The 21,179-nt window shown below is 43.8% G+C and overlaps 1 protein-coding gene across 4 annotated transcripts; it reads left to right on the top strand.

Moving 5' to 3' along the window:
- Positions 1-25: 25 nt before the first annotated feature.
- Seipin (lipid droplet biogenesis associated protein seipin) lies at positions 26-10,833 on the top strand. Of its 4 annotated transcripts, none has more exons than XM_037419008.2 (10): positions 55-387; positions 565-640; positions 791-866; positions 1,150-1,217; positions 2,601-2,735; positions 4,471-4,568; positions 4,974-5,170; positions 8,345-8,425; positions 8,621-8,678; positions 10,303-10,439. In XM_037419008.2, exons 1-9 carry the CDS (start codon positions 200-202, stop codon positions 8,629-8,631), a joined length of 930 nt encoding a protein of 309 aa, XP_037274905.1. In that variant the 5' UTR covers positions 55-199; the 3' UTR covers positions 8,632-8,678; positions 10,303-10,439. The 4 variants fall into 4 exon arrangements, with proteins under 4 accessions (XP_075722279.1, XP_037274905.1, XP_075722278.1 ...); XM_075866163.1 differs by having other exon boundaries at positions 10,300-10,426; XM_075866164.1 differs by lacking the exon at positions 8,621-8,678 and having other exon boundaries at positions 26-387; positions 10,300-10,833.
- The last annotated feature ends 10,346 nt before the right edge of the window (positions 10,834-21,179 follow it).

Genomic DNA, 21,179 nt, shown 5'->3' with positions numbered 1-21,179 from the left:
TTGGCGCTACCGTTTTAAAGTCAGTGCGCTACCTGTAATAAAGCATCATCTAAACAAAACAAACGTACTGCCCACAGAATGCCGCCGCAATCGTCTGCGGCCCCCTTCGGGAAAATCTACGGGACGTAATCTGTGTTCGCGCTGTTATGATCGCCCATCGTTGTGCGCCAGTTTCCTGGAGCGAAGCAGCCGTGGCACGATGATCCTCTCGCTGCTCAGGCTGCCGCTGACCGTGCTCAACAGCGCCAGGCAGCTGGTATCGCAGACTTTCTTCGTGGCCGTGCTGTTCTCGGTGATAACGTGGACTTCGATACTGCTGTACGGTGTCTTCTACTGGAACTACATTCCCAAGTCATCGCACGTCTTTCCGGTGCACCTGCACTTCGAGTGAGTTTGAAGACCGTGAGGAATTTTTTTTCCCCTTTTCGTATCGCGACCTTGGGGTGCTCGTGGACTCCAGCTGTTTTTCCGGTAGTGGCGTTGAGTAGTGGTTTCGGAAGCGGCAAACGAGGTCGCGTATAATGCGATTTGTGTCGCACCTTTCTGAGCGCTTCGTTTTCGCAGGTCCAGAGCATGTCCCGCTGGCTTTTGCGACTTCCTGATGGCCAACGTGACCATCGTGAGGCCGGGACAAGACGACGTACGTGTTCTTCGCACACACTGCGCGTGTATATCGTTTGATCACCTCCCCTTTTCAACGATCGCGCGTTATCTTGACGGCTTTGTGCGCCAGTTTCAGCATCCGTAACGGGATTATCGATATCGCGCTTCATGTGGTTATCGCTTCCAGTACCTGGCCAGAGGACAGCGCTACAAGATCTACCTGGATCTTGAGATGCCGGAGTCCGAGGCAAACCAGAGGATCGGTGAGAAGATTTCGCGCTGCAATTTCGTCCAGTTTGGTTCGCAGAGCATGAATGGAGAGCTCGTAAGAGACTAGCTGATGTCATCCTATTTTGTCCCATTGAACTGAAGTGTTGTGCCCTGTGTTGTCAGACAAGAACCGGTAAAAAGGTTCTGCTTTTCTTTTTTAACTTGCGACAGTTGCTTGTGGGTGGAAAAATCACACTATACACTGCGAATTTCTTACTGCTTCGTGTTGGTGACATTTAATAAACAGTTGATCAGATTTTAAATGAACTTGCGCAGGTATGTTCACAGTTGTACTCGACATGATCAGTGAAGACGGGGAAGTGCTGAAGTCTACGCACAGATCGGTAAGGCTGCACGCTGATGGTCTAACTCCGTTCACTCTAGTCGCAACCTATTGAGGCCTCTTGGCTCTTTTTTTGTTTTTCTCCTTGCCAATGCATTGGTATGTGTGGAATTGGCAGCTTCGTACAAAAGCCCACCGAACACACGTGCCTGCCTCATTTCCATTCGACTTCGTATTCCACTGCTTTCTTGCCTTGTCTTATTTGCATGCTTCACTTCCGCCATGCCCTGCCGGATGCACTCACAGCACTTGTCGCCTGTCAGTTTGCATGCCCCCTGTACTTTTGCACTTGTGTCGGCCTGTTGCGTGCATTCTATCTCCCGTGTCGGTCCCTGAAAGCTGTAGCACGGCAAGACAGCACATGTTAATCTACGCTCCAGAACAACCAGACTCAGTGGCTTATAAAGTCATGGTGTCAATTGTCTACAGTGACTACGGTTCGCTTAATCGACTGCAAGTGCCGAATCATTCCAAAAACTGCGCCCTTGGAACGCTTTTACGAAAACTAATAACACTGTAGCGACAGCGTTTTGCTGTATGTTTGTGTAGGTCAGCACTCGCATCGATGTACATACTTCTTTGTTGCCTCCTACACTAATGGAAGCCAGTTTCATAATTACCTATGCCGAACGTAGCCAGCAATTGTATTGTGTATATACCATGACAGTGTCTGCATCACGTGGCGTGGTTTATCACAACGAAAGGGCGACAATAGGGTCGCAAAGAAAAGTGCGAAAAGAGACGGCGTCTTATAGAAAGAAGCCCTGCCATGATGGTCTAGTGCTAATGGCGCTCCACTGCTAGCCCAAAGGTAGCAGGATCGAATCTCGGCTGTGGCGGCTGCATTTTTGATGGAGGCTAAAATGTTGGAGGCCTGTGTACTTAGATTCAGGTGCACGTTAAAGAGCTCTAGGCAGTCAAAATTTACAGAACTTTTCACTATGACGTTTGTCATAATTATACCGTGCTTTACAATGTTAAATTCCAGATATTATTATTATTAATGTAGAATGAAAAAAAAATTTTTAAGTAGCTATGAAATTTGACACTTGAATTTAAGAAAAATGAGTGTGACACATCACCAAAACCAGCGGTGAGATTTTGCAATGTTTGTATCCCGAAGGTATCCATTTATTAACATACGTTGTGCAAATTCAAATAATCCAAACCGAAAAGAAAAAATCACCGTCTCCTGTCTGGAAGTCCAGGTCTATGAAACTCACTTGTACAATACCTTGCATCCACGTCCGCATGCATTGAACTACAGACACATCACACGGGCAACCAACTAACCTTTCTGCGCACGTTCTAATGTGCTTTGATTTGTGCTGATTAGCGTCCACATTGTAACGCTTTCTCCCCTCACTAATTTGTCCTCTAACAGGGTGTTCTTCGTTACAAGTCTATGCTCGTCAAACTCTTCTCCACGTTGGCTTACATTCCGATGCTCCTCTTTGGCTCGGCAGAGGAGAAGCAGACGGTGTCTCTCCAGCTGTTTGAGAAGTATGTGGAAGACTATGTAAGTTATACATGTCACGCTTCCATTCATCATTTTTTTATATTTTGAATGGTGCATTATGATGACGGTGTTCACAAAATGTCCTGAATATAAAGACAAAAAGAACACACGCACTCAAAGCTCATCATAATAAAGTTGAACCTTATAGGAAAGTGAGTTCGCTATATCGAAAAATTCGTTATAAAGGTATATTCCTAGAACTATGTCAAATGCAAGAGTACTCTTCATATACTTTGTTATAACTGCAATTTCGTTATATCTGAATTCTTCATATCTAGGTTTGCAGTGTACAGCAGGGCCTGCATGGAACTTCAACCTAGTACTGCTTATACCAAACGATAATCTCTTATACGCTTTGAGCACAAATTGCACTGTACTTCCTGTGCCATTTGGTAGTTAAGTGCTCACCCTGTTGTGTGTTCCTTCTGTTTTCAGTTTGTGGGCATTGTCAGGATGAGCCAACGAGTGCAAATTAGAGACTACTGGTTGCTCCTCACTAGGTCTTGGCAATGCAAAAATAAAGTGCATTGGCGAAGCAATGCTAATGGCATCAAGTCAGTTGCGTGCTGCTGCAAAACAGCTGAAATTTCTGGCTTTGATGTGTTTGATCGTTCAAAGAATTCACCACATGGCCTAGCGAGGGACCCCTTTTACGCCATATAAGCATGTGTATCGAAACACTATTGGTGTTGTAACTTTCACATAGACACACTCATGACTGGAGGGATAGCGGCAGATGCACCATGTTCCTAGTACCATTGCATTTGATAGATGTGGTCGCATAAACCAAACAGCTGTGGCTCATGTAGATGTATGTTGAACAGAGCTATATAAATCGCAACCACAAAAATGTTTGAGTTTATTTGTAGAGAAGATTCACAAACTAAAAGTTTCGAATTCTTTGAACAGCGAGTTCAAATTGCGGTCCTCAGTTTCAACTTGTAGATGGAGACAAAAATTGGCTTTATTGAAGATCCTCTCATGTCTGTAGATTTGTTGCTCATGAGAATGTGCACGGTAGTACAGTGATAGGCCTAGCCAATGTGAAGCAAGTTTAGTATCAATAGTCGCATGGTATTGATACTCATGCCTAGTTCCAGATGCTTATAATGCTAAACCAGTGATGAAAATATAAAATCTTGAAAGATATTGTGCTTACAATTTTTTCACGTCTGTTTGTGTTGTAAACATTTGGATCAAGCAAGAACCAACTGGCCCAACATGTTTTCGTACTCATACCTATAGACACTATCTAGAGATGCTCCTCAATGTATATTAAAACGCCTTGATGATGTTGATGCTGCATTGGATTTCACAGCACAAAACCTATTTTTGTATCAAATTATTATTTTTCAGCTTATTAAGCATAATTGCTATCCATGTGAAGGCTGCAGCAGTGTTTTTACAACTTGGAAAATGCACGCCAGTACTACTTCTTATAGAGCAGCAAACCAAACATAGCCTTTGTATTTCCACTTACTGCAGGCAGCACTGCGGAGTCGTAAACAGTATCATTAGATTGTGATGTCATGACTTGCAGATTACATTGATGTGAGAGGAGTGAGGTCAATGGATTGTGCTCGAAGTATGATGTAATAGCTCAATTGCATTAGAATGAGGCGTAAAGACTAGAGTTTCTTTAGTATTGCAGCTTCCCAAGGAGTGTTGCGCTGACAGTCGTGCCATGTTTTTTGCACTGCGGATCTCTCGAGTAACATTAATCGTGCATTTTCAGTCAAAGCCGGCCACGCAAGCAGGCCTGGTCATCAGAAATAGCCACATCGAGGTCTACACTGCAACACTAAAAATATACGCAGATTTCACTGGATTAAGGTAAGCACAGTATTTGTAAATTACACTAGTTCAGTTATTGCGATAGCATCAGGAATAGCAAATATTATGAGCATACAAATAATCTGCTTGTTTGTTCCTAATGTTGAAATTAGAAGTGCTAGGTTGTGAGTGTCAGTCTGTATTATTTTTGTTTGTGCACTATTTGAGATTCAATGAATTTCTGGTGCCATTTGATTCGTATTCAATTTGGCCTTGGAAATCGCTATTTGCACACTCTTTACTAGAAAGCGAATAGATGAAAGGCCACTTAACAGTTGGCTCCCATCGCAACCATTCTGCGTTGTTCCCTAGGGCTGCACGCCTTTTGTTGCGTCTTCTGTCAGATGCTGCAGATCGGCATTCCTGGGAAGGGAAGGGCTCTCATTCTAGCTTCGCTGATGGCAGGTACCTCCTCTACAACTGGCCGCTCTTGTCGGCCGTCGTGGGCATATCGACCAACTTTTTTTTTGTGAGCCTGGTGGCACTGCTCTCTTGGAACCACCTCACTCCGGCCAAGCCAAAGCCGCGCCGCCGCTCCTCGGACGCCAGGAAGAAGGGCGCCGAGAAAGCCAAAGTGGACGAAAACGTCGACGAGACCGAAGGTACGGACATGCCGTCGCTACTTGCAAAGCTGGAGTTGGAATGGAAAGACTACGACTTGGGCGGTTCGGAATACCCTCCGCCCTTCGAATGTTTTCCCAGTGAAACGCCTCTCATTCGACCTTAGGCACAGTAGTTTGTATTGGTTACAAAAACAACCCATGCAGTTGTTAGTATGAGGAAATTTAAAAATAAAGCACTACAGCTTTTGTTACCTTGTGCCTGTGTCCTTGCCAGCTATACTAGGCAACAACTTTTCTTGGCCCTGAAGGGAAAGCTACAAAGGCAGAGCTTCTGCACATGTAGCACTACGCGAAGTAGTCTGTTTTGGCGCGCGTCTCGTAACGCTGTGGAAAGTGATGGGGTCGCGCCATCAGCGTTTCCTGTAGGCGCAGACCCCGCCTAGCGTTTGAGGTGCACGTGATAAAGCGGGACTTTTTCACGCGTTCAAAAACACGAAGTCACGACAGATAAATTTAAAAAAATACGAATATTTTACAGGTGTGAGCTGCATTCTCCACGTGGAAAAGTAAAGGAGGAACATTTCTATTTCACGTTGAAAACACGGGCGCTACTTTGGAACTATCCTGACTCGTGGTAAGACGCCCGTGATTTGGCTCCGTAGGTTTCCCTTCAGTGCCAAGAAAAGTTGTCGCCAAGTATAAGACGGGTCATGTTTATGGTGCATAACGCGCAATATTGTGAGATCTGGTACGCAGTACTAGTGTCAGTGTAAATTGCTGGTACAGCGCGATGTCTCCACACATGCATTCGAGACTTGGGCTCGGCTGCCTTAACATTACATGCAGCGTAAGAAGTACTTGCACGTGGTGCTGCATCAGCATGAATTGATCTTTGCAAAGAAACAAGCATGATGTATGCATCATATTCGACAGAGTGAAGAGTACTGGCGTATGGTAACAGCACTGTTGTTAGTATTACTCTTGACTGTCCATACTCTCATTCTGATGCAAACAACGCAATCGTTAGACATGCTTTGTGGAATATAGAAAATCTTCTTCTGGTCATTCTTCTGTGCAAAGAATGTGTCGTCTCAGTTTTCATGTCAAGTCTTCTACAAATAAAGATTTTTTAAAATTTTTTGTGACAGTGCCAAGGCCAAATGAATGTTTGAGATTTACACTGCCATCTTTTACAAATAGTCATCACTGAAAGCTTTGACTGTTCTGGTCTGCATAAAATAAAGCGAATATAAGTGTGGTTCCTATTGTTTCGTTTGCAAAATAATGTGCGAAGCCAACATTTGCATACACTCAAACCTCAATAAAACAAACCCGAATATAACAAAACATCGGCTATAATGAAGTAAATTAGAAATAGTCTTCAGTACATATAGTGTTAGGAATCTACCTTTATGTAACAAATTTTTAGTTGTAACAAACATATTAAGCTGTAAGATGCAACTTTTTATAATGGGGTTTGAGTAAATCAATGGCTGGTAGGTTTTCTTTCTTTGAATGGCCGCTCTAGAAGCCCACATGCTGCACACAGAACAATTGAATGTTTCCTGCTACTAGTTTTCTGTTTGTATTTGCTTCGGTACATAGCCTTTTAGCAAGTTAAAAAATGCAGTCCAGTATTATTGTACTGCTGCTTCTTTTTTGTTTGGTTGTACTTCAGGTGCTCCCTGTCTCATCGACAATGTGTCCCTCGAACAGTTAGTTCTTCCATCACCATGCGTATGCTTAGAGGCTATAGTGCTGCACGACAACCCCAAAGTAATCGTTTAAAGAAAGCATTTGTGGTGTTGGAATGCCTTCGCTAGAATCTGGAGCAGCAGAAGCATGAGACAAAGGAGGTGCAGTATGGTAATTGTAGAAGAAAAGAAGCCTCATCGTGAAAATTATGGAAACGGGGCTACTTTATTGCCCCCCGAAGAGCAGTTATATCGCGTCCACTGATGGCTGTTCCGAAATACGCGCTAGTCCTGTCGTCGTCCTTTTCTTCTAATATTTAACAGTAATACTGTATTGTATTTCTGCAACAAGGTTCGATATGAAAATAATCTATAAACTACAGAGAGAGTGGCAGTAAAATGTGGCCAGAATGGTGCTTTTGGTATTGCAGAAGAGTAACTGAGTATAATACAAGAAAAGTTATATTGTTCTCACTACTGACCCTTGAAAAGCCCAATCTGGTTTCACTGCTGTGCCACTCCATACCCACTTTTTTCTGGCAGGTGACATTCGAGCATAATCGCAACAAAGCTTTTTATTTTTCCTCAATCGAAACGTGTGTGACTGGAGCTTTACGGAGTTCAAGACATTTAAGGGTCTTCCGCACTAAGTTACAACGCATTATCTAGGAAGTCATGGTCAATGATTGTTGCCGCTATTGAGTTTCACTTGAGAGGAACATTTCTGAAGAGTTGTCTGTTGCAACCCAGGCTGAAACTCCACAGAATATACATCTCCAGCGTGCTTTTTATACGACATTGTCCAATGTTGGCACGCCATTTCGTGTTACAATGTAAATATTTTCTTACAATGCTCTATTGATGAATAGCATGGCACATGTACTTGTGCCATTGGCCGCATCAATGTACTAGGCTGCTGAATCTGCAGAATGCCACTGGCGCATGATCACAGTGCTTTGTTCCACATTAAGAAAGTTAACTACGTGCAATTTTACAGTCACCTCTGAAGCATTGCGTAGGAAACACTCTCCGTCTGACTACTGCTGTGCGAAGTAAATGGTCTGTTGTGATCACATGAAATGGCTGACATTAGATAGAACACCCAAAGCACCCTTTGTGTCTTTGGCATTTGTTATCCTTGCAGCTGCATTGTATGATAGCAGTCACATGTCGCTGCAGTGCTTGGCCTGCCATGCTTAACCATTGTGTGCATAATGTAACGTTTTATTCTCCAGCATAATAGTGACCACAGTTTTTTAGCATCGGTTCCATCTTTTGCCATTCATGAGGCAGAATCTTGGTGTAGCTGGAATGACAATGCGAATGCCATGTCACTAGCATACTGTGACAATACAGGCATGCCTGAGACAATATGCAGGAACAGTTCCAATAAACCTCCAAAGCCTTTGAATTGACGCATTTATAGTACCGTAGCCACTTGGGAACTGAAGCGCTATTCTTAGCGTATACATCTACAATGAAAGCTGTGTAATCTGATGTCATGCATGTTTATTTGCAGCTGACTCGTCTAGCGACGCCAGCTGCGGCCAGCCTGACATTGTCAAGGAAACAGGCGACGCCAAGATCAGGAAGAGGAGAGGTGCGTCCTCCTAGATTACGCTCGAGTAAAAGAGACAGAAAAATATATGACGACATTGAGCATAAATTTATTTTGTCAGGTTTTATGCACCTCCAGTTCGGTTCTTCACTTTTCTTTTTTAATCTAGAGGACCAAACGGTCCCACTGTAATAATGTTCCCGGTGTTTAGTCTGCCAACTCCTGCTCGTGTTGTAGGTTCCTCTTAGGTGGGACGGCACTGGTCCACGCCACAGTGACAGACCGTGCTTTCCAGGTACTGAAACATTCCATACACTGCGTTTGCTAAACTAGCTCATAACTCACAAAGCCTACACATTGCCTATCAAAGTACGTATAAGACCGAAATACGGTACTGAATGTAATACTTAGTTATTGCCACTCAAATCTCTTGGCACAATTTTTTGTGTGGTTCTACTTTTGTGAATTCACAAACTTTGTTATGAGTTCAAGAAAAAAATGTTTATTTGGGTGAACTTGTGCTAAGAAAGCGAAAATTCGAACCTCGTAATACACACTGTGCACTCATAGTGCCAAACAGGCGGTCAGCTGTCAAGTAATCTGTTAAGTGGTCAAGGACATCGGCTATTTATACGTGTGCTATCAAAGATTCCAGCTTCATTTGCTGGTGGCTGCGTAAGCTCTCAAATAAACTAGACAGTTTGAGGTTTGCACGCCATCTTCACAGAACGATTTCAAACAATCTCGAAGCTACTCATGCATTGCGACACAGTCTGCACCAAGCATTTGCTTACAGTGTTTTCAGGTGAAATCTGAATTGCATCAAAACAAAATACTCATGGCAGTAATGGGTGCGTGATGTGTACTTCATGAAGAATGTTGTAAATTGCTGTTTGTTGCTCTCTTTGTGTTTTTTATGAGTGTGTGCAGCTTTTCTTTACACTACTTTTGTCACTGCTGTTCAGTGCTGACGGGTTGAAGCTAGTCAATGTAGGACTAGTTAGGGCACATACTTTCCCTTTCACCGTACTCAGTATGTGTTCTATTGGCATGATATTGGCCTGTATGCTTACATCCCCTTCAGTGGCCCGATTTCTAGCAACACAACGTGCTTATCTCAAGGCAATTCAAATACCACTTATGCTTTTTAGGGCCCCTGCAACACATATTCAGGATACCTGGGAAATGCTTCAACTCTACTTGTACTTTATAGATTCTTCAAATTTTTGCAAATTTCTGAGGCAATAACTTAATTAATAAAGCAAGACTTACTGCAAAAATTGTTGCAGGGACCCTTTAGATGTCAATATCCCATCGCAGTCTGTAGCTTATCACATGTTTTGTATTTTTTGCTGTGGTAAACATCAACTTCAAATAAACTTCAGTGGTTGCAGAGTCAGCATCATGCCATAGTCACCACATTTATTTTAATGTTCTGCTTAAAACATCTGTTCCCAGTGCACTCATCTTAATCCTCCCAGCATCACACCATAGCCAAGGTGCCAGCATTAATGAAGGAGCATTGATAGCCCTTTGCACAAGCTGATGTACGTGACATCTATGTACATGGGTGCTTGTCACAAAGATGCTTATGGCATCCATGAGAAAATTTAGTTTCATGTCAACTAAGAGGGCGTTCAACTTCCAATTCGCAGTTGCACAATGCGCGTCTGCATTGTTTGTTTTGAAATGAGTGAACTATGCAGTGCTGCCAAAACCTGAACTTTCTCTTGACTACCTTGCTCAGAATGCTCCAGTATTCTGGTCTGCATAGCAATGCTAATAGTAAGGCCTGTGACGATTGGCAGATGAAGGCTTGCTCCCTGCTTTCCCTTGTGATCCTTAAGTGATTGTGACACTTGAGGCTGTTACTTGAAGCCTAAGGGAAGGCTAACCAGACAATGTTCTTCCTTCAGCAGAGCTGGACGAGAAGACGGGGAAGACTCTGAGGCAACTCTTTGGGGCAACGTCGCACGAAAGCAGCACTAGTCTCTCTTCAATGGGTGGCGGCCAAGAGGCAAGCAGCAGCACCAGGCAGCGGACATCGACATGAGCCCTAAAAAACTTCGCAGAGCTTTTACGTTAGCGCTCTTGGATAATCATAGACTTGAAGCTCCTCCTTCACTCTGCAGGATTGAGCACAGAGTCGCCTCTTGACTCGGTACTTGCTGTGTAGTGCCATTGCAAAGTAGCGACAACTTCTGTTGATCGCCAGCACTGCCACACTCTTCCTTGAGTTCCATTGAAAGGCTTAACAGAAGAAATGTCCTTTCTAGAGCACCGGGGCACACGCAGTGCCACAGGAGTCGCACGTCGGCTGTGATAGTTTCTGGTCTGTTATACTGCTCCCGCGCAGGTTGTGCTTCGTTACTTTGTAAGTGAGAGCGTTGCTCGGTTCTATGGCATTGTGTTGCACCTCATGCGTATGTATTGTGCCATGTATGGCACTATGGTTTCGTATGACGAAATAGATATGACTTATGTTGTAATGTTCGATTATACTCTCGTGCCCAAAAGTAGCAGAGAGCTCTCTCCAGTGTGTACTCTGTGTTTTAGTGCAACCTAACGAGATTGTTGTGTTGGTGTCTCACAGTGGGTGTCCTGCAGGTTATAAGTATGTCTCTTTGATCTAAAACAAGTGCTACGCGTGCATTCCCACTAGTGATTGACCACAATTGGCGACCAAGAGATGATTCACTGTGACCAAGGTTCACACGACCTGTCTGTTGCTGCAAGCAAGTGCGTCACAATCAGTTAGTCTTATTCACATCTGCTCGCAGTGTGGTTGCAGCATAAAATGAGTGACAGCGTGTATGTACCTCTTGCCCCTGCATTGCAGGTTGGTCTAGGAGCATTGTGAGTGCAGTTGCGTGACCAAGAAGCCAAGCTTGCAAGCGACTGACCCGTGAGCATTCGATTGCTTGTTTTATGGGTATTGTGGGTACCTCAAAAACTTGTATTGGCTTGTGCAAATGTCAAATCCTCATAAAGCCAGCTGATCATTTCTCAGTATAAGCAATATCTGCCATGACTTTTTAGTTCGTGTCATATTTGCATTCTAGCTCAAGTTGTGTGCCAGTTTGTTTTTTCTGCCAGCGAAACTTGTTTGAGATTTTAAGCTTTGCCGTAATTTTCATTTGACAATTGTGCGGGAGTTCACTTGTGTTTGTCGGGGATGAAATAATCCGTGCTGGCAGGCAGTCAGAACGTCACAGTCCTTCAGAAATCCTTTTTGTGAAGCATTCTCCCCCCCATTTCATCCGCGGTGCATAAACTTCAAGGAAAACAACCCAAGCATGGCAACGCAGCCTACTCCTCCGCTTGTACAATAAGCATTCTGTCTTGTATGGGGCAAGCATGCTTCTCAAGCAAGAAACAGTTGCTGGACTTTCTTTCTTGGCCCAATATTTCCAGTGATGGTTTACATGCATAAAGCACCAAATGCTGGAAGCCCGTGTAGCTTTAATGCATGTGAAAGCACATGAGATGGTCAAAATTTCTCGAGCCCTCCACTACAGTCTGTCTCGTAATCATACTGTGGTTTCGGCATCTAAAACCCCAGGAGAAAAAAATAAAAAGCAGCTACATTATTCAGGTTGTTTTTGTACATATATGCAGATGTGATTTGGCCACTGTTGTTCAACTGTTATCTCTCAGCAAAGATAAGTGTTGGTCTTTCTAAATGTGCATTCTAATGTGTGTTTGCCTTTTGTGTGCCTAAGGCACACAAAAGGCAAACATTTCTCTTCAATTTACAACTGGGTCAGAAACGTGAAAGGTTTGAAATACTAAAAGATTTTTTTCGTATTATACTTTGTGCAACTAGGTCTTGAAAGTACGCTAGCGTAAATATAATTTATGAGGTCTACACGAATAGCAGTTTGTATCAAATTGCCCTAATTCATAGCGGAATTTCACAAAAGTGATGTGCAACTGCCTGATGTTTATATAAATTTTGAAAATTTGTGATTTGCTTGAAAATCAACAAAAGTTTAATTTTGCAGTCACTTTATCGTGAAAATTTTGATATTCAGGTGCTATTGAAAATTTGCAGGTAGTGTGTGAAATTTATCTTTCGCTCTGTTCTTGTTGGGGGCGAGAATTGTTCATGGTAGAATATGGCACACTTTGAATGTTACTGTAATCTGAGTACTCTGTATCTTTGCTCAAAATTTAAAAAAAAGATTTCATTCGAAATGAATCTTCCCCTTGTGGTGTGGCTCACGACAGAGCGGTGCACCTGAGAGGTTGATTTATCGGTGGCATGAATCGCAGTATTGTGAAACCATGTTTTAAGTATTATATACAGGAAAATGCATATATTTGTTTAGGAAAAAGAGATTTGGGCAAGTTCCTTGGTATTCATTCTGAAAATAGTGCATACACATGAGGAGGAAGAAGGAATCGACAACGGGACAATGTTGTCTTTTCCTTCTTCGTCCTCACCTGTATGCACGGTTTTCAAGATGCATATATCAGTTGTTGAAAATACTTCAAGTACTGAAATTCAAGCTAAAGCAAACTTCAGATATCGTAACGCTCAATTCGATCGAGCGTTACTCTTATTAGTGTGCCTTCTTTGATATTTAACTGATTTATGCAGAGTGTACAGTTTTTAATTATTTTAATATGTGTGTGTACGTGTTATATGATTGTATAATAATGTTTATTCAAGATTGTGTACAGTGGTATTGTTGTTTTAATGGTACTGTTATGTTAGCTCATGATAATAATATTGCCAAAGGTTGCACGGAGAGGCTTGCCTTCTCGCGTGTTTCAACAAAAGCTGATTAAATTTTTCAACAAAAGCTGATCAACGAAAGCTGATTAAACAAAAGCTGATTAAATTGTATTTAAAGGGTAGCAGTGTGATTGGCGTTTTCTGTTGTGTATGCTAGTGTGCATACATCAACTGCATTTGTGTTTCTTTTGTATTAGCGACACCTTTATCAGCTATGGCTAGCACTACCACTGAGAAGTTGCAATCATCATTGAAAGGACCGAAAACTAATTTTTTTCAACCCAGCTTTTTCTGGCACGACAAGAAGCATACCCTTCGTAGTGTTCCTAGCTGCAGTAGATAATCCCAAAAGCAAGTAGTTATTTTATAAGCAGTATTTTTCTATCTGAAAGGCTCCGAACACGGACGTGCCTTTTTGTCCAGCAACGCTGAAAATTGATCGCGACGCCGGTAGTCCTTCTTGCCACTTGTGCATGCTGTCGTTGCTCTACTTTCGCAAGAGTTCCTGTAACTATGCTCAACCACATTTACTCTGAGCTTTACAACTATTCTTGAAAATAACAAGCCCTTACAATGAGACGATGTGGCTTCATACAGCTTCCCTGTATTTGTACCATATTGCATGCACCTGCTCCAAAGGTTGTTGCGCCTGTATCGTGGATGGCTTGTCCCATTGTCGTTACTATCTCTCGCCCCACAAGTCAAGCCAAGTCCCCGAAAACATCACTGCGCATAATGCGCGGCTGTGCCGAGTAGCAGTACATGCCGTTTCTAAGACAAAGTGTAAGTAGAAAAAAACCACATCACTCTAATATATTAGCGCCCTGGAAACTGTGTGTATGGCTTAATTAGCATGCAGAAAAGTTGCCCAAGATGCACTGACGAGCATGAGATAATTACGTCATGCAAAGGCAGTGCTACTTTATTGCGTACTACTAACGCAGGCCTATAGTATGTACCTAGTTCTTTATGGAGTAATATCTATTACTATTGAGAAGCAGACAATATTTGAATACTAACAAGAAAATTGTTGACAGCATACACTAATCTAAGGCCACGTGACAGGGTACATAGAATAATTTAGGTTTTTGCCACCAGGGGTGCCACAGTCTATTTTGTACGATTTTCAATGAAGCAATAAATTTATAAATACACTTCTCACGGAAAAAATAGGATATGGTTTGAGTCGCTACGAGAGACAATCATTCCATCTGTGCAGTCATCTCATTTCCATGTTCTGGGCAGTTGTCGGTACCTTTAAGAGACTACAGGCCGCACTATCAAAAAAAAAAAAAAAACTATTTTCTTGGAGTATGTGGTCATAGCCAGCAGTTGTGTGCAACACGAGCAATTGTTTATACGGCTGCATGTGCTGGAAATTTTAATAATCTACATAACATTGAGCGTACTTAAATACCCTGTGGGCACTCATGGCACTATGCGGGCAACCAATGGGAAAGCATCACTGCAACGCTGCTGCATGCGCCCACTTTAAGAGTGCTGTGACCGCGGTGGAGGCATTGCTTCAAGCCGCAAAAAAGGAGCACAAACGAACAAATCTGACAGACATGTGATATAGGTGTGGGAAACATGTCTATATGCACATGTTTAATGTTGGCTTTCAAACGAGTGCTGTCTTCCATTAGATGTAGTGTAGTCAGGTGACCAGGCTATTTTCGCGTTTCATGTGCTCTGTATGCTGTGTGGTCTTGTTTGACATATCGGGGATTGTGTTTTGAAAGCAGTTCACTTTCTAATTACAGTCTGTCACAGTGTCGCCAACTGGTTTCTTCTTACTCAATGTTTTCAAATGATGGTTGCACTTTATTAGCACGCATTCATTGCACATTTGTTGCACTCCTCAAAGAGGAGTGCAACATTGCACACCTCAAAGAGCCAGTTCAAACGAGGCTTGCAAAAAGTGTTTGATTTGCTTCATGGTATAAATGAATGAGCTTAGCATTATAACAGAAAGTCGAGAGTAAGATTTTCTGGTTTGCATTGTATAGGTGTTGTACAACCTCTGACGGCCTTGTTATTGAACTGAACAAAATTATATACCATGAGGCAGCCATTTCTCAGGATGATCAGTAGAAGTGAAATAATGAATGGGGGCATTGTTTGATAGTTTATACATACATTATAGCATGTGGGCTAATTTGTGTAATTAAAGTATTGTTCATGGTTCGTGTGTCGTGTCCCATTTTTGTTCACAACGCAAGTTTCACCTTGTAAAGAAGGTGAATTGACGTTGTAAGCCTGCATGACTGAGCCGTTCATGCGTCCAGAAATACATCACTGGCTACGTCTCGCGAGATTTTTTTTTTCCTCTCCTTTGTTGTCGCTTGTTCGTGCAAATGCTTGTTTCGTAATCAGCAGGGGAACATAAGTGCGGGAAACTGTACTCACATTTTATGTTAAACCTTTAATGAAACATTTGCTAAATATAAAGTGTGAAATATGATGAAAGCTAGCACTGTTTCTCCGTGTTGGAAGCGTGGAAGTGCTAACACTGACTTAATGGAGCATTTGCTACACGAATGGGGAAATCAAATAAAGCCATGTACGAGGGTTGTCCATAAAATAATGTTCCCAATGTTTTTTCATTATGGAAAACATGTTTCATGGCATTTAATAATACCTTTTTGAAAAGCTTAGACCGTCTCCTTATTTTTGGCATAATTGTTATCGAGATCAATGCACTTGTACATGTGTTGTACAATCTTCTTAATGCTTGAACAGTATAACTCTCCCATCGCGTGGTGAAGGGAGATTTTAAGCCTTTTTCTGCGGCTCTTCTGCAGTTCTAAAATGCATCCCACAGAGGCGTTTTTTCAATTCAGGAAAAAGATGGTAATCAATTGAGGCTATGTCTTGGACGTCAAGACAGCCAAGACATAGCCTGAATTGACTACCATTTTTTTCCTGAATTGGACAGCATCTCACCTCAATTTGTTGACGAAATCGCTTGCTACACGAGCAATGAGCAGACTAGCGTTGCCCTCATGGACACGCACCCCCTTCGTTAGCCTGCGCCTTCTCTCGTTTTGAATTGTGTGGAGAAAGCTATTCAATGTCTTGCAGCAGCATCCTTCATTGATTGTTCTACAGGCTAGAAGGAATTTGCACAACCATCCCTCCTTTCCCAGGAGACGTTGCCATCCTTTTGCCGTCATCCCTTTGCACGGCTTCGGTAACTCTGAAAGTTTTTACTGACAGGAATCTGACAGGAGTAGAAGCAACACGTGCATTAGGGCACGCTTTGTGAGCTTACACAGTTACCTTTCTACATAAATTTCAGTCACTAGGGAACAAATGATGTGGGGGTGCTGATACACCTTGTAAAGTTGTTTGCGCTGCGTGCCACACGTGTCTCGCCCAAAAGCCGCATTTCAGGCTACAACTACCAGACGGTAGGTGGCGTTGTGTAGGCGAGCGGTGACCCCTGGCGGAAAGAAAGCCTTGGTGGCAGGTGCGGGCGAGAGTTGAGTGAGTTTCATGGGCGCGTGGCGGTTGCCGTGAACGGTTGTCTCTAGCGTGGGTCCTCAGCGCGTCATACCGCGGCCTGCGCGCCGGGGCGCCCACGTGGTAAGTCAAGCGTTGGCGACACCACCTTGGGTATGTTATCGTGTGTTTGTCGTGTTATTGTGTTTGTCATGTTTTGGAGTGTATGGAAATTGTGTGTAAGGATGTCTTAGTGGGTTGGTCACGATTGAGGTATCATTCGGCGGACGATATCGTTGTTATAAATTAGTTAAATGTATGTACGTTGTTTGGTTTGTACCGACCGTGTCAACTGTGTCCGTTCACTCCAAGAGCGTGGCGCTCGCTCGCCATTTCGAGACCCCACAATGTTCACTGGCACAATGTTTTTTGCACAAAAAGAATGAATCTCAGCAAGTGATCTTCACCTGGCGGGAGAACAGAGTGGAACCTCCATCTCTAACATCAGTCAAGCCAAGACTTGGCTTCAGAGACAGGTCGCCAAGGCAGGGACTGTGAGTGGCTGAACAGTGCTAAATGCCAATGTCTCTGGATCCTGCGCAACAGTGATCCTCGCGACTTCAGCGCCTCACAAACCTTATTCTACAGACAACCCTCTTACAGAGAGACCGTGCAGAAATCTTGCGGCACTGATCTTTTTCTGCAGAGCTAATAGAATGAAGGAGTTGGCACGCATTCATAAACATACTATTTTGGCTCTTTATTCCTTATTTAACAACAAGATGTAGACAGTGCCATAGCCAGTCTGACTCTAGCAGTCGGACAGTGGGTTAGTGCTATTAGTCTTCACAATCCAAAGCTCCGTAGTCGGTCGCAATGTATGTTTGCACTTGAAGAACTCCATGGAGCCATGCCAGTGAAACACTGCAGTTGAGCCCTAATTAATGGCGCAACTAACAAAGCCATTCGTTTAGTAATAAGGGCAGCACTGCAGCTCTGTGTCATTCATTTCTACAAGCCCATACTGCCTGAACTGGGAGATGTCCAACTTTTACTGGACTGGGATTGTTAAAACTCTCGAAACTAGAAACAAACCCTCGTTTCCAATTAGCAGAGAACTCCCCCTGCGACACTTAAAGTGTAGCAAATCGGTTCTGAACAAGCTTGCAAGGTAAAATAATGTTCATGAAAGTTCGAGGTTTGAATCCCGAACTAGGACAAATTTTTCATCACCTAGGAAGCTATCATTACAAATCCATCGGGACGCCACTTGCAGCTTCCGGATGCAAGTGCACAAAAGAAAATTTTTCTCCTTTTACCTTGATAGAGAGCATGGACAGTTAATCAAGCGGCATCAAGATGCTCCAAAGTGCACGCATTACTTGCAATTTTCCATCTATTATACCTACAAATATGCACATGTCAAATAAAGAAGGGTGGACTTGCAAAACTGTGGAAATCTGCTCACGTCCCAACTACAGATCTAAATCTAAATAAGCGCTCCAGACTAGTCAAACTTGTTGGAAAATAGCTGAATTGCAATTCACGATGTCAGTTCCAATGCGGTTATTTAGATCTTGCTGAATAAATTAATGCCAACATTTTTATGTTAACAGCTACTTATTCCTAATTGCTCATTGTCTCGATTACCAGCCAAATGCTAGTTAATGCAGCAACCATGAACCTTTAGGCTGCCCCGAAATCGCAGAACACTAAGCGCATACAAAGTGTGGGCAGTCATGGATGCTTATTCAATACAACTATCTGATAAGCCTCTCTAATAAACCCAGTGTGCTTCTATACCTTCAACTTCATTGCACGGTGGCCATGAACAGAGTCTGCCGTCGTAATTTTGTTCGATATGCCGAGTGTGGTCGCACTAGCAAAGACGCTTCTTCACAGCAGTATAAGCGGGTACTTAATCCATAATGAAGCTTCATCCATAATCAAGCTTCAAAGCTCGAGTGAAAACATTATTCCTACAATTATTCAGGCACTTCTTTCATGATGTCATGAGCTTTGGATCAGTCAAGAATGATGTCTTTTTACTGTGCATAAGCTTAAATTGCATATAGCGCTGACATTGCAACTGAACCACCACTGACAAGGGTCCATTGCAACATTTTTTCAGCATGGCCAGAAAACATCGCTAGTCAATATTCGAGCCTCCAGAGAGCATGTGAACGACAGATTTAGAGCACAGCACGCGGCCTGGAATTTACAAACAATTCTCACAGTCGGCCGAAAATCGTTCTCTCTTCTCTCGACAAATGATGGCACAAACTCAAAGTCTATGTCCATTGGTAGATTTCAGCATTTCAAGCTGCGTAGTTACCGCGGCCGCTATGCGATGACGAAATGTACCTGTGATGAGTGGAGTGCGCGTTTAAAGTGTGCGCCTTGGAAAAGTGAGCAAAAGAAAAAGAACGGAGAACGCGTGCGAATGGTGGCCGAAGCAGTAGATATCGATGACGAAAACATAGCCACGAGGACGCGAAGTTAAAATGTCAATGTAAAATTAAGCCAATAAGAGAAGACCATGAAGCTCTAATGGAACCAATCAGGAGTGGACAAGTGTGCCCGAGAGCTCAAGGAAGACCCGTGCCAGAGAAGAGCAAGGAGTTGGAAGAAGACGTGGCGAGCGGAACATTGTCACCAGACCGGATGCTGAAGGTGAGCCGTCGGGTGTACGACCCGAGCCTCGAAGACTTCACGCGGCTGGGGCCTCTTGCCATCGCGTTCCTGCTTGAGAGGACCGTGGCCTTCCAGTCCTGAATACCATCATAGAGCCTCCGGACTTCGGTTCCGACAGGCGAGCAACAGCCATCAGGCTACGGGCCCGAGTTGTGCATCGAGCTGCCTGCCCAGGTTCCCTTGTTTCTCAACGCGTTGCCCAGCCACAAGCATTTCTTAGCCATAAAAAGCGAACCCGCTTAAACTCCATGAGTCAAACCCTCGACGACATGGTGAGCACACCACTTTTCTGGCTCCACTCCGCCGATCGCCCACGTTGAGACATCATAGTTTAGATATAAGGGGCTGCACTTCCATTTTGTGTACTTAAACAAGTGTTTCACCGCATGCAGTAAACTGTTTATTGAGTGTTTCGGTTTTGTGGAGATTTTTGTCTTTCTACTTAGTAATTAAACTTTCTGTGCGCATTTTGTGAAACCAAGTGGCTTTGTCCCTTGAGACTCTCACAGGCTCAAACCTAGGGAGCTCTTACAATGTAAGGTCACAGCTTTGCCACAAAGGCAAAGCAATGAACACGATAGCAACAAATTGGAAGATCACGCGTAGAATGGCAAGCAGATTGAAACGTGCCCGCATTTTTCACGCACAAATGACGCACAAAACGTACTCACAGGTACAGATGAATGCGAATAAGCGTCTCAGTTGTTACTTCGCTGAGTCTGAAAAGCGCGCCCTTTTCGCAAATGGAGAGTGTGCAACGAGTGCAGTGACCTTTGTGCGCCCAGTAACTACAACAGAATTGTTCATGAAAGATCAAGGCCAGCCGAGACCTACGATTCTCCCCACAACGAGATAAGGGCACGCGAGTGAGCGTCGCCCCCCTCCTCTCCGCGGCGCAAAGTACGCGTGAGAGATGATGGCGCACGCTGCCGCGTCGTGACGATGTGGCAGTACGCACTCTTGTTGGTTATACTGAAGATACGATAGTTCCCCCCAATATGCCTGTCAGCAGGGATAAGTGGTACATATATTGTAATTACTCAAATGTAACGCGCACCTTTTTTTCGGTTCAGCGACTTCATAAATCGCAAGCGCGTTGGAATCGAGTAAAAAAAAAAATGAATATGGTCATTCTATTGCCATCGGCATTTCCAAAATGGCCGCCCCCTACGTGCGTCGGCATGGCGCGTCGGTCATTTCTGCCAATGTGTTTCCCATGTGCGGCACTTCGTACGTGTGCTGAGGAGTGCGTCTTGTAGTATATTAGCATCGACGGCATGGAAGGGTGCAAAAACTCGACGAGTGCACCACGATGCCGCTTTTAAAAGAAAAGTCATCACGTGTGCAGAAATGGACGGTAATCGGGCCGCATCGCGGTCGTTCGGAGTTCCCTAAACGTGCTTGCGGGACTGGCGGAAACAAAAGAAGATTGTCGACAGCAAAGCTTCACGTAAACGCTTCAGTGCACCACAGCAGGGTCGGTTTCCGCAAATTGAAGAGCTGCTTGCCGAGTATGTGCTTGAGCAGCGAGCGGCACAGCGGCCCGTGACGAAAGAACTGCTCCAAGTGCGGGCCATGCAGTTAGCCTTAGAAAAAGGGCTAACGAGGAGCCAGTTCAAAGTGAGCAGGTGCTGGCTGACTAACTTTATGAAGAGGAAAGGCTTTTCCCTCCAAAGGCGAACGGGCATATGCGAAAGGTTTCCGGGGTAGTACGAAGAAAAGCTTCACAGTTTTCAGAGGTTCGTCCTAAACTTGCAGCACAACAACGGCTACCTGCTTGGGCAAATCGAGAATGCCGATCAGACGCTTCTTTACTTCGACATGCCTGACATGCCTGGCACCACAACCGTTGTGAAGAAGGGGGCGAAGCAAGTTCGCGAGCTGACATAGGGCCACAGAAAAACTAGAGTGACGGCA

This window comes from Rhipicephalus microplus, chromosome 6 (assembly GCF_043290135.1).
Source record: "Rhipicephalus microplus isolate Deutch F79 chromosome 6, USDA_Rmic, whole genome shotgun sequence".
NCBI classification, from domain to species: domain Eukaryota; kingdom Metazoa; phylum Arthropoda; class Arachnida; order Ixodida; family Ixodidae; genus Rhipicephalus; species Rhipicephalus microplus.
This window is presented reverse-complemented; position numbering and strand designations above follow the sequence as displayed.

Coding starts and splice junctions, on each gene's coding strand:
- Seipin (XM_075866164.1), top strand. CDS start 200: ATGATCCTCTCGCTGCTCAGGCTGCCGCTGACCGTGCTCAACAGCGCC. Junction 388..564: donor CCGGTGCACCTGCACTTCGA/GTGAGTTTGAAG, acceptor TCGTTTTCGCAG/GTCCAGAGCATGTCCCGCTG. Junction 641..790: donor TGAGGCCGGGACAAGACGAC/GTACGTGTTCTT, acceptor TATCGCTTCCAG/TACCTGGCCAGAGGACAGCG.